Here is a 12,695-nt window from a genome sequence, read left to right on the forward strand (position 1 = left end):
AGAAATTTTAAGCAGTATGAACTGAAATACACACACCATTTAATCAGTAATAATTGTTGACACCCAATTTTGATCCTCCCTGATAGGAATTAGTTTTAAGCTTCTTTAATTTCAAATAATTCGAAATAATTAGCTTTACGAGGCTCAAATATTTTTTCAAGTTACTTTTAAGAATTTTAGTTACTTTTCATAATATTTTAAATATTTCAAATAATAAATATATGTATATTTTATATATATAATTAATATATCTTATAAAGAAAAATCACCTCAAGATTTTACATTTTTAGATAAGTACGTTATTAATTTAGTTTAAATCATAATTGCCATTTCGAATATTAGTTCATATTTTAAAATAATTACTTCGTAATCAAGTTGATTATTTTATATCATTAGAATTAAGAAGCTCATTAATTAATTTCTACTAACTCATCTTTTTATTTAGTTTTTAGCCGAATCACCAATTTAACTCAATTTGGCTACATCTTTGATCCCCGATTGGCCATAATTTAAATCGTGTGGCCAAAGCTTAATTTAATTCCCACCAATTTGATACCCTTAACCCATCTTAATGACCATGTTGGATCTTATTTTGGCATTTCCAGCAAACCCCCCCCCCCCCCCAGCCCACACTTGACACCATATTTCAACCCACTTCTATTATTCCCAACCGACCCAAATTTCAGCCCAATCCTTTTCCCCCTTTAACCCAGCCCACTCCAATTCTAAAAGAAACCCAGAAACGTGTGCTTCAACGTTAACGACGAAGAGCAGTTCACAGCTCATTCTAACGTTAATATGCAGCAAATGACAACAACAAAACCAAGCGGCGTCAACGCTAGAGCAGTACTGTGATTTTTCATTGTCTTCTTCCGCACAGCAAAAGCACCTGCGCCTTAGTCCTTGTAGCCACGAGATTACTCCACGTTGGCACTCAAGGACGAGAGGTCAATCGAGTCCGTCCATCTCCCTTTCCTTTTCCGGAATGGGGTGAATTTTTCAGAGAAAAGATTGCCTCCCCAGAATTGTGTAAGATTTTCGATTTTGAATTCGAAATGGGCCTTGAACCCGAATTTTCGTCCCTTTTCCCCCCAAATTTGCCCTAGTTCTTCTTCTATATATATTCTGTTGTCTTTGCTGCTAGAGGGGGATTTGAGGCTAGCTTCACAGAGAAACTTAGAGAAAAGTGGAAAATAGAGTTGGGAAGAAAAATTGGAAAGAATTGGCGAAAACTTACCTACATAGAGAGAACAACGTATGAGATTTTGAAAGGAGACAGAGAATATATACAAAATACACTCGAAGAAATAGAGAGGAGAACTAATTTTCGAGTTCCTTTTTACTCTCTCCTCCCGTTCGTCATCCTTCCGGGTTCATTGAAGTAAGAGGTTGGTGGTGGAATCGTCTTCAGTGGCTCGAATCCCCGTCGCTGCCCGAAAAAAGGTAAAAATCTCTATGCTTAACTCTACCTCTTGTTAACCTCTAATCATTCTCTATTTTCCGCTTGTGTGTTTGAATAGATAGAAATGTTTGTTTGTTGTTTGTTCGCTGGAATTTGGACGGGCATTTCAGTGCTTTGTTCCTTTTTTTAGGTTGCTGTAAATTTCCATATGATTCCTTAAAATGTGGAAATCGTCCAGTCAAGTTGGTTTCTTTCTTGTATTTATCTGATTAGGTTCATAAAGTCAGCTAAAAGTCTGGTTTGATCTGTTGTGACTAAATTTGTTAGTACGTTAAAAGTTTTACTTTGTTTCTTTCTACGCTAGTTGGTGTCTTTCTAGTTCTCATTTAGTTTCTTTAGGGTGATTTGGGTCTCTATTCGAATTTCCTGCGATATTAAGCGTGTTTCATATATTAAGATGTCTAAATGTGCTTATGTTTTAAACTGTTTATTCTTTGTTCGAGTATTGATGATCCTATTTTTTCCGAGGTTACTGTTTGTGTGTCAATGAACATGAGTATCTATTAGGACTAATTACTATTCTAAAGACTTGGCTGTTTTGACTTAGTTTCCGAGCTTGACCTTTATTTTTTATGCCCAAGTTAATTTCGTTTTCAAGCTTCAATAGTAAGATCCCCTGTTAATTCGTTGATTTCTTTGGATTTTTGAGAAGTTTCAAGTTAGCGTGTTATTTCAACTTCACCTTGTCGAGCAGTTGATTTCGCTTAGTATTGTGAGTGTGCATCAATCATAGTGTTAGCGCTTCTTAATCAATTTGGTCATCTTGTTATTATTTTGGATAATGTGTGAAAAGATAATGTTTCTTCTCATTGCCTTTAGTTTAGATTTTCATTATAAGAAGTATCTCTTCATGCCTAATTCTGTTAAATTCATTCACTTTATATATATATATATATATATATATATATATATATATATATTTTAAATGAGTAAGCATTCGTCATTGCCCACAATTAAGGATAATTAACTTTGAGTAGTGACTACTGGGCCTTTTAATTGCTCCTTTAAAGTTGTCATTTTTCTTTTTTATGTCTTACTGTATGGACTAATTACATGTTAAGTTATACATTCTTGAGTTAGTGTGTATTTTCCTGTGAATTAGTTTATCCTTCCTGCATTTATGTTGATTGAATTATGTATTAACTCCTTTCCCTTATTTTGTTTTGCATGTGAAATCTGTCCGAGTTCACTATGAACTCCTCCTTCCCTTAGCACTTCGAGAGAGCTATAAAGGCTCAAATCCTTTCCTTTTCGAGTTGGCCAGCCAATGGAATCAAAAAAGGGGTCCCGGGAGTTGAAATGCAAGTGTTCGGAGTGAGATCAAGGGATGTATACATGTTGTATACATTGTGATACGGCAGAAAAAGGGGCAAAAGCCCACTTAAAATTTCAGTAATTGTATTTTGTAATTATTGGGCTAGAAGGTCCATTTGTTTTGGCTATTATTTTGTTAGCCTAGGACAGGTACAAAATGGGTCAAAGGTCCAAAATGAAAATTAGGCCCAAGTACTGGTCCAGACGAACAAAAACCCGGTCTTGGGCCCAAGACTCTCTCTCTTTTATCTATTTCGTATTTGTTCAATTGTTTATTTGCTAGCTAATTTTAAAGTTCCTAATTCGATTTCCCCAAAAAGATAATCACTTCGGGATTTTCTAAATAACCATGCTTTTTTTTTTTCTACTTAATTTACTTTAAAATTTCACTTAATAATATTTTTAATATTTCCCCCTCCCCTAAAAAATGATTTTAAGTTTTAGATGTTTATTCCCTCTATTTAGTCAAGTATACATATTTCATTAAATGTTAGCCAAATAGTTAATTATCGGATAACCGCATGTTAGCGGACATTTCGGGTGCTTTCAAACCCTTCTCGAAATGCTAATATGAACTCAGAACCCCCTTTTTAATATTTTCATAGATTTCTGTTTTAATCTTTTGAAAAAATAGTTTTCTTGATTTTTCTTTAAAAATTAAGTGGCGACTCTTAAACCCTTTATTTTTTAAATAAAACAATAACATAAAAAAATTACGCAAACAAATTTCACTCCTCAAAATCTCCCCTGTTTTTTATACATTTTACATTGCATTTACAGTTTTCTCTAACCATTTGCGTCCAGGAATTCTGATTTCTCAATACAGAAATCCAATAATTGTGTTTTCATTTGCCTTTTGTCTTGGTATCCAGAGTAAAAGGAACACCATTGTAGCATCCTAGACATTTACCACATTGACGAAACAAAACACAAGAAAGATATTGATTGTTGGTATAAAAAGAAGTGACATTAAACCCAAAGTCAACAATAAGCTATTACATACATAGTTCAACAACTTTCGCTTCTCAACTTGAACAGAGAAACCTTCGAAACTTTTCACTTCCCAAATGATCATCGAGTCTTGTCAAAATCCTAACGATGAAAAAGTAATATCTTTCCTTATAATCTATGACCATAATGTACAATATGTCTCTTGTGTGTTACATTAAACAACTATTTTCTGATGTACCTTTGGGTTCCACTAGAGCTGTATGTTCCATTTGCAGCAAGTCATGCTTCATCTGAAGGAAGTCATAGTAGACGGTTGTACGACTTGGAAATCACTACCTTCTTACTGAAAGCAATTAAAAAGAAATTTTAGAACTCTAAGACAATCCCCGTGTTATAATTACAGACTGTTCTGGGAGAACTCCAAAGACACAAGAAACAGAAAAGAAATGTCAGGACCAACATGCATACTGATGTAACAGAATCTTGCAACAGTTTACTTAACACACAACAATAAGCAATGAGAAACCAATCCAATACCTGCCATCCAAGAATATATAACGCACAACAATAAGCTGCAAGTCTATAGAACATCTAATTCTGGCAATGGAAGTTTACTTATTTCCTAAACTTCTGATCATTATCCATGATTATCTTTTCTAAAATTTAGATTCTCTATGGAGCATAAAAATAAAGCTACGTGTTGGATGATAAGCACGACATAATTTATATTCTGAAAAGAATATTAAACGTCATTAATATCAAAGATATACATCATTCTAATGATCACACAGATTTATATATAAACAGTTCAAAGCATAAACTTCACGTTTACAGTCATCACTTACGCTTGGTTGTCAGACCACATTCTAGCAACAGTCTATTCAATAGAGAATTGCAGCAGAAATTTCCTTCTACAAACTGAGCTAGAGCGGTAATAGCTTACATATAATGTTACCAGAATCCTGACAAAATTTTTTATATATAAATCTGTGTGCTGATGCTTTTAGGTGTTAAATTTATTGGGAGGCAAACTTTTATATATTTTTGATAGATAGGAAACAGACCTTGTGTATTGTACACCTTTGAATTTTATTAAAGCTTTGAATTCAATAGTCGATATGTGCATAACTCTAAACTCACTGAAAACGGAAAGAACAAGATTTTGTGGAGCAAGTTATTTTAATTCCTATGTATACTAGATTTCGTTTTATAGTGTTCCCACATAAATATAAAGATTTTATCACCTTTGTTTTTTTTGGTTATCTAAAATTAAATTTATCTCAAACTGAAGATGATTTCTCGGCTTCATAGTGGCAAAAGACCCTCCATACTGCTCAACAAGATCTTAAAAAAGGGAAGTAAACAGAAATAGGAAGCTTCAGAGGAAAAAGAAAAACTTATATTTGTGAGAGCACCATTCGTTTTAATCATTTAATGTATTCTCCATCGACTTCTATGGTGAAGATATGACCAGAACTTTATTTCATGATGGCGAAAAATATTTCAGTCTACAAGATTTTAGAGAGAACATATGTTAATAGAGAAGAAAAGTGAGTCGTAAATAGTCAACTAAGATGAAGAGTGAGATTTGTCACAAGAATAAATGAATTGCTATAAACATCCTGCTGATATGAAGATTTTATCCTGATCTATAGCTATTTCTGGAGCAAATTATCTCAATTCCTACCTATACTAGATTACTTTTACAATGTCTTGATGCAAATATAAAGATTTCATCCTAATCTAAAGATATATCCTTGACTTCACAGAAGCAATAGATGATACACACTGGTAAAAAAGATTTAACAAAGAAAAAAAAAATTAACCAAAAAATGAAAAGATTCTAAGGAAATAGAATAACTTACATCTATTGAAGCACCACTCGTTTTAATCATTACAGGCTCTCCCAATCAACATTTATGGTGGAAATATCAACAATTTTTTGTCAGTAGCCGTGGTTTGAGCAATAGACATTCCACACTGCTCAACAAAATTTCAAAAAGGAAAAGAATTAACAAAAAAGCAAAGTGAAGAAAACCAAAAATAAAATGCTTCTGAGGGAAAAGAATAACTTACATTTGTCAGAGCACCATTTGTTTTAATCATTACAGGTATTTACCATCAATATGTATGATGGGAATTTGAGCAATGTTTAGCTAGTATTCCCCCTTGTTAAATTCTAGTAGTGGTGTGAGCAATGGGCAGCGGAAAATAGTTAGTTTAGAGAGGGAAGAGGGCATCCCTTTTACTGGAAGTGATTGGAGATTACGGCAATCATAGATGGCTAGCTGAGAGAGGGAGGAGGGCAGTACTGATTCGGAAAGTGATTGGAGATTAGGGCAATGGGAGATCCCCAGGTAAGAGAGGGAGGAGGGCAGTGCTGATTCAGAGAGTGATTGGAGATTACGGCAAGAGTCGATGTTTAGATGTAGAAGGGAAGTGAGGTGGCAAAGATGTAGTGAATGGAGCTCATCATGGTAATATAAATATAGCTCAGAAAGAGAGGAGGGAAGCCGGTCTTCTTCCAACAGTGACTGAATTTGAGGTAAATTAATAATACGTAGATATTCAAGAGAGGTGAGGCTTTTGAGATCTTTACTGCTTAATGTTTTCTGATTGCCTATGGTAAGACTTTGGATAGAGGAAGGCAACTTCCAATGTTCGATCTCTTCGTCACTTCCATCATGTTCGATCTCTTCGTCACTGTCATCATGTTCCATCTCTTCTTCACTGCCATCATGTTCCATCTCTTCGTCACTGCCATCATGTTCCATCTCTTCGTCCCTGCCTTCATGTTCGATTTCTTCGTCCCTGCCATCATGTTTGATCTCTTCGTCACTGTCATCATGTTCCATCTCTTCGTCACTGCCATCATGTTCGATCCCTAACTGTCTGAGTCTCGGTAAAAGCCACTCATTTCGTCCATTTACGAGGAACTCGCAATTGTAGATATCAAGTAATTGTAAATTGAACGGCAATCCTCCTCCAGGAAAGGACTCTATTTCTGGACAATTATAAAGATTCAGTGTATTAAGAGATGGAAGGAGTTCCTGCATACGTTCTGGCAGCCACTTCAGCTTCAAACAGCCATGAATAGTCAGTGACGTCATCTGGGTCCCCCCACATGCCACCGAAAGTTTTTCAAGATTCTCACAATACCAAATAGAGAGACTTTCAGTGGCAGTAGGAATCAAAAACGTAGTAAGGTTGTGGCAATACTCTACACTCAATTCGCGTGCTCTTGGGAGAAACTGATCAGGTGACATAACACATCCTTCCAGTGTCAATTCCTCCAGAAACATCTCACCAACTGGCTCCTCCAATTTCAGTTCCTTGCATTCATAAATTCTTATTTTCTTCAAGGTACTGGGCAGTTTGCTAAAAGGTAAGGTAAGATGGTCACAATCACCAATCTTTAATTCAACAATCTGCTTCATTCCCTCAAGTTGGGATGTATCCAAATTCAGTTGAGGACATTTTGAAATTTCCAATTCTGTCAGAGAACAAAGATTTTCAGGCAACTTCTCCATCAACTTCGGACAATTTTCAATTGAAAGCTTCTCAAGTTTAGGGAACTCCCCACATCCTAGTACATGCCAATGCTTCCACGCCAGCATATCTTCAAATTCAAGCTTCTCAAGAGAGTTAAAAGGCTTTTTGGAGGATGAACTGCCATAAAATTCTTTCGTCACTTCTGTTATTTTATGCATCCCTCGAATGCAAAGGATTTTCAAAGAAGGAAGTTCTCCTAGTGCTGGCAAAGAAAAACAGTCCTTGCAGTTGCTAAGAGACAATTTTACTAGCTTAAGAAACAAAGGATCAGCCAGCCAATTTGAAAATTGGGTCCCTCTATATCCAGTGATTTCAACTTCTTTTATGTTTGTGTGTGGGCGTAGCCCATCAAGTATGTCAATTTCAGTTTGTGAAAATTCAGCAGTACTGTTTTCACTCCACTCCAAAGATAAATTCTCAACATGATTTTTCTCCTTCAATTTTGCTTTCAGAGCTTCCCTTTTATCGACCACATTCTGTAACTTTAAAACTGATAGAGATCCATACAAGTTCTCTAGTTCACCCAAATCTTCCATTTTCAAACCATCTAGAAGTAACTTGGCTCCCACTAACACTTGGAGGCTTTTCAACTTGCTCAGATGTAGCAGCATCTTCGAGTTAAAAGTGTTGCTTAAGTCAAGATGACGCAAGTTCGAGTTAAAAGTGTTGCTTAAGTCAAGATGACGCAAGTTTATCAACTTCTCCATCTGCAGCGGTAGCTCCTCAAGATCAGCACAAGATGACAGGAGAAGTGTCTCCAAGTTATACAATGCACAAATAGAATCTGGCAACCTTTTAATCTTTGTCCAAGAAAGGTCCAAAAATCTGAGGAGCTTTAATTTGACAAACAAGTCATTTGGAAACTCCTCAATCTCATAGCCTGACAATGATAATGCCCTTAAGGATGTCAGTTTTGGCAGTATGTTATGCAACACCCTCTTGCTTAGCTGATAAAAGCAAAAGACGATATTGACTGGAAGCAATGTCCTCAGCTGCTCTGATTTGGAGAGTAGTTTCAATTTCTCAAAGTCACCTTCTCGTCCCATGGAATAGGACATGTGCCGACTTTGTTCCAACATATCATCAGATCCTTCGTTCTCTTCTAACCTAATACAAAGGTTTGAAGATGCAATTTGGGCCAAATCATTGACAAGGTCATGCATTAAGAATCCCTCCGATTTCCCTTTAGACTTTGGGACCCTTTCAAACAGTGATCTTGATCTCAACTCGTCAAAGTACAGATTACCTGAACGAAACTGCTGTACAAGACCATTAGCAATCCACAAGTGAATAACTTGGTCTTTGCAGAATTGATAGTCTTTGGGATATATTGCACAAAAAGCAAAACATCGCTTCAAATCTGGAGGAAGATCATTGTAGCTCAACATCAATGCTGGTAATATACCCTTCAAACAACTTGGCTGCTCCCATATTTTACTACTTAAAATGTCTCTCCACTCATCCACATCTGATTTGCGACGTAAAATACCAGCAAGTGTCTTTATAGCTAAAGGCAACCCTTTGCACTTGTCTGCAATTTGCTTTCCAATCTCTTCAAGTTCTGGAAGTTCCTCAGGATCCCTATTTTCTAGTGAATGTCGTTTGAATAAAGCCCAAGAGTCGTCAATAGGCAGAGTCCCCACAGTGATTGCACAACGATCCATCTTCTTAGCACACGTCATCTGAGCAACACTCTCCTTACGTGTAGTTACAATGATCTTACTTCCCATATCTCCTTGTACAAAAACATTTCTCAAGTCATCCCACTCATTATAGTTATCATTCCACACATCATCAAGGACAAGAAGAAACCTTTTTCCCTTCAGGCTTTCCTTCAATTTGACCTGAAGCTGATTAAGATTGTCATTAACCACCAAGCCAATTTCTTGAAGTAACCCTTTCGTTATTCTGAAAGCATCATATGCCTCAGAAACACAATACCAAGCTTTCAAACCAAAATGGTTCTTCACCTTCTCATCATTGTAAACCACTTTAGCAAGTGTTGTCTTACCCGCGCCGCCCATTCCAACAATAGGAACTACAGTCAGGTTTCCTCCACTTGCATCTTCAGACAATAAACGGTCAATCAAATCCTTTTTTTCTTTCTGCCTACCAAAGATATCAGATTCATCAACCAAAGAAGTTGAAGGTGTTCTAGTTTCTTGTTTAGTCAAACCAAAATGTTTCTGTAAGCCAAGGTCACCAATTTGCTTTTGCAAATTCTCCAATGTTTCAATTGTGTCTTCCAACTTGTCCTTTATGTTAAGGAAAAAATCATCACTCAAGCAAAGGTTGAGGTCACTTACTTGCTGGTTGCTTGTTTCCACCTTAAGTCTCAAAGCCTCACAATTGACCTCTTCCATTAAGTTTTCAGCAGAGTCGACAGCATCTCGAAGCTCATTAAGCCAGTCTCTCACAGATGGATTTGATGCCTGCTTATTCTCTGCATCACTTAGCACAATCTGAAGACCACGCAATGTCATTCTCAGATTCTTTAAGAGCTGAACATCATTCATATGCTTCTGAAACATCTTCAGCAGGTCACCCTGAGGAGCAAGCCTATCAAAGAGAACATTCAAAGCTGAAGAGATGAATGCACCGCCAACTGCTAAGCCAACCTCCATTTCTGAAATCTGCAAAGCAAAACAAGGAGAACACAAAATGATTTAGAGAAGACAAATGTTTGTATGTTCAATTACTAACGACTTTACTTTACCTGTTGAATGCTATGAGTGATTTGCAAACAAGAATGGTACAACAATAGTTTTCTACAGTGACAGCTATAGGAAAAAAAAGAAAGAATTTAAGCTGTCTTTTCCATGAGTATGACTTTTCCCCCCAACAACCAGATTTTGTCTTCATAATATTCTTTTATACTTGAAAACACGTCAAGTTTGGAATTTGATATCAAGAGGTACAGTGAAATGATTGAAAGTTCTCCCTTGTAGTTGTTTTGTTTTATATAATTTTGTCGTATTTAATTCGAGGTTTCAAGCTTGAATCATTGTGATAAAGTTTCTCTTGATAGTATGAGCTAAAACATCCCAAGCAAATTCAGATTAGGTGAAAACTTATTTGTATTTGTTATTTACAATAAACTAATAAATACATGACATATGTTCACACGAAGACTTTCCAAATTGAGAGGATTGCCTCAAGCTATATTGAGAGGATTGACTTTTTTTTTGTATAGAGGCAATAACGTGGAGTTATGGTGTAAAATTAAATAATTATTCTAAGCTTATGTTAAGTTCTAACGTGTACTAAGAATTGTTTATGTATCATTCCTATTTTAAAAAGGGGAAAAATGAGTTGACCTATAGTTTGGTGGGGACCACATACCTTGATAATAATAGGTATCTAAGCAAAAGCTACCAATGTCTAATATTTAACTCAATAGAAATATTAAGTAAAGATTCAACAAAATTTTAAAAAGTACACACCTCTTAAGAAAACAATAGTGAGTTTACCATTTCATCCCTATTAATTATGAAGTGGAAGAATTAAAAATTTAAGATTTTCATGAAGTTCTATCTTTTTCATAGTATAATAGGTAAAAATAATTTGTCAAAATAGACAAGTAATTAAGGACAACTAAAAAAGGAAAAATGAACAAGTAATTAAAGACAAAAGGAATATTTGTTATTTATAATAAACCAATAAATACATGTCATATGTTTAGACAAAAGACTTTTCAAATTGGGAGGATTGCCTCAAGCTTTAATTTATTGGGTAGGTTGGAATAAATGGATGGTTTCAAATTGAGAGGATTGACTTTTTGGTATAGTCGCAATAACGTAGAGTTATGGTGTAGAATTAAATAATTATTCTAAGTTTGTAGTACGTTCTAACGTGTACTAAGAAATGTTTATGTATTATTCCCATTTTTAAAAAGGGAAAAAGAGTTGACCTATAGTTTTCTGGGGACCACATACCACCAAATTCACATATTTATATTGGAAATAAAACTTCCGCCAACTAAGCAAAGAACCTATCGTTACCAAAATCGGATCAAGAAATAATAATAATTAAAACTCGCTAATAGTTGAGGCTAGGTAGATCATTGTTTGGATGATTTTAGATGTTAAATTATCTAGAAATGACCTCTTGTATTTTTCTACTATACAGAAATGTGAAGACAAAGAAAGACCAAGGGTAAATAAGTAAATGTACACTAATAAAAACATTTTCTTCATATATCTAGAACCATCCATTACATTCCGCCAAGGATAAAAAGGTAAATTTGTGACTAGATCTATGAATTGGAAGTGGAATTGACTAGAATTGCATCAATGAGATAACACTCGGTCTTTCTTTTTTATTTTCTTTCAATAGTTCGATCTATCTGGAAAAATTGTCGGCCTACCCCCATTCTACCAACAAACCCTTTCTTTTAGTCGGGCAAGGACTCTCGGTTAGCCGTTTTTTTTTTGTTCTTTGGTCATAGTGGTTGTTTGAATCTCAAGTTCCATTGTGTTGCACTAAAATTGTAACGTTATCCATCAATGGAATTGAAACTTCAAACCCTATGAAATTTGAATTTTGAATAATATGGCTTTTAACTTGACTTCATTTCACATTTATGTCCTCCAACTTTGGTATGCACAAGTAGACAGTTTAACTTGTATAAAATTGAACAAATAGACATATGAGTCTTACGTGACATAATACACACAGGACACCACGTAAGATGAAAATTGTCATGTAAGATGTCACTTAGGATGTTTGTGTCTAATTATTTAACTTTATACAAATTTAAGTGTCTACCTGCGCACATCCAAAGTTGGAGGGCATATATATGAGTTGAGGCCAAGTTAAAGGTTATATTATTTTTATATTAGATTTAAGTTAATTTCTGAAATCTGCAAAGCAAAACAAGGAGAACACAAAATGATGTAGAGAAGATAAATGTTTGTATGTTCAATTACTAACAACTTTACTTTACCTGTTGAATGCTAAGAGTAATTTGCAAACAAGAATGATCACTGATTTCTCTCAATCTCTCTCTCTCTCTCTTTTGCTAATGGTCTTTCTTTTCACCCAACAACAAGAGTCAATAATTGAGGCAAAAGAGAACAGCCATAGAAGGAAAAAAAGAATCAAAAGTCCTTTCCATGAGTATGACTTTTCACCTAACAAGAATGAAAAATATGGTTATGATGGGAAAAAAGTATCTATACTTTCAAAACAAAATCAGAAAGCAGAACAAATATAATTGGAGTAGGATGATGATGTTTCGAAAATTACAATTTCTCAATTAATTTGTCAATTTTAATATCTTTTAAATAAAACATATCTATGAGTTTGCTTGGTACTTTAGAATCTATAGTTGGGGCCAGGTAATTCATTGTTCAGATGGTTTTAGATAGAGATGTCAAATGGGCGGGTTGAATTGAATTAGGGACGGTAAAATTAG

At 35.0% G+C, this 12,695-nt stretch overlaps 1 protein-coding gene and 1 pseudogene across 1 annotated transcript; both read right to left on the minus strand.

The window, feature by feature from the left end:
• Nucleotides 1-12,287, minus strand: part of LOC125818240 (putative disease resistance RPP13-like protein 1) — a 62,316-nt pseudogene extending 50,029 nt beyond the window's left edge.
• On the minus strand, nt 5,884-9,903 carry LOC125818317 (putative disease resistance RPP13-like protein 1). The gene has a single exon (XM_049497856.1). It carries the CDS (start codon nt 9,901-9,903, stop codon nt 5,884-5,886), a length of 4,020 nt encoding a protein of 1,339 aa, XP_049353813.1.
• Nucleotides 12,288-12,695: the final 408 nt, after the last annotated feature.

Source organism: Solanum verrucosum, unplaced genomic scaffold, assembly GCF_900185275.1.
Source record: "Solanum verrucosum unplaced genomic scaffold, falcon-dt-bn FXZP01000253.1, whole genome shotgun sequence".
Classification (NCBI taxonomy): domain Eukaryota; kingdom Viridiplantae; phylum Streptophyta; class Magnoliopsida; order Solanales; family Solanaceae; genus Solanum; species Solanum verrucosum.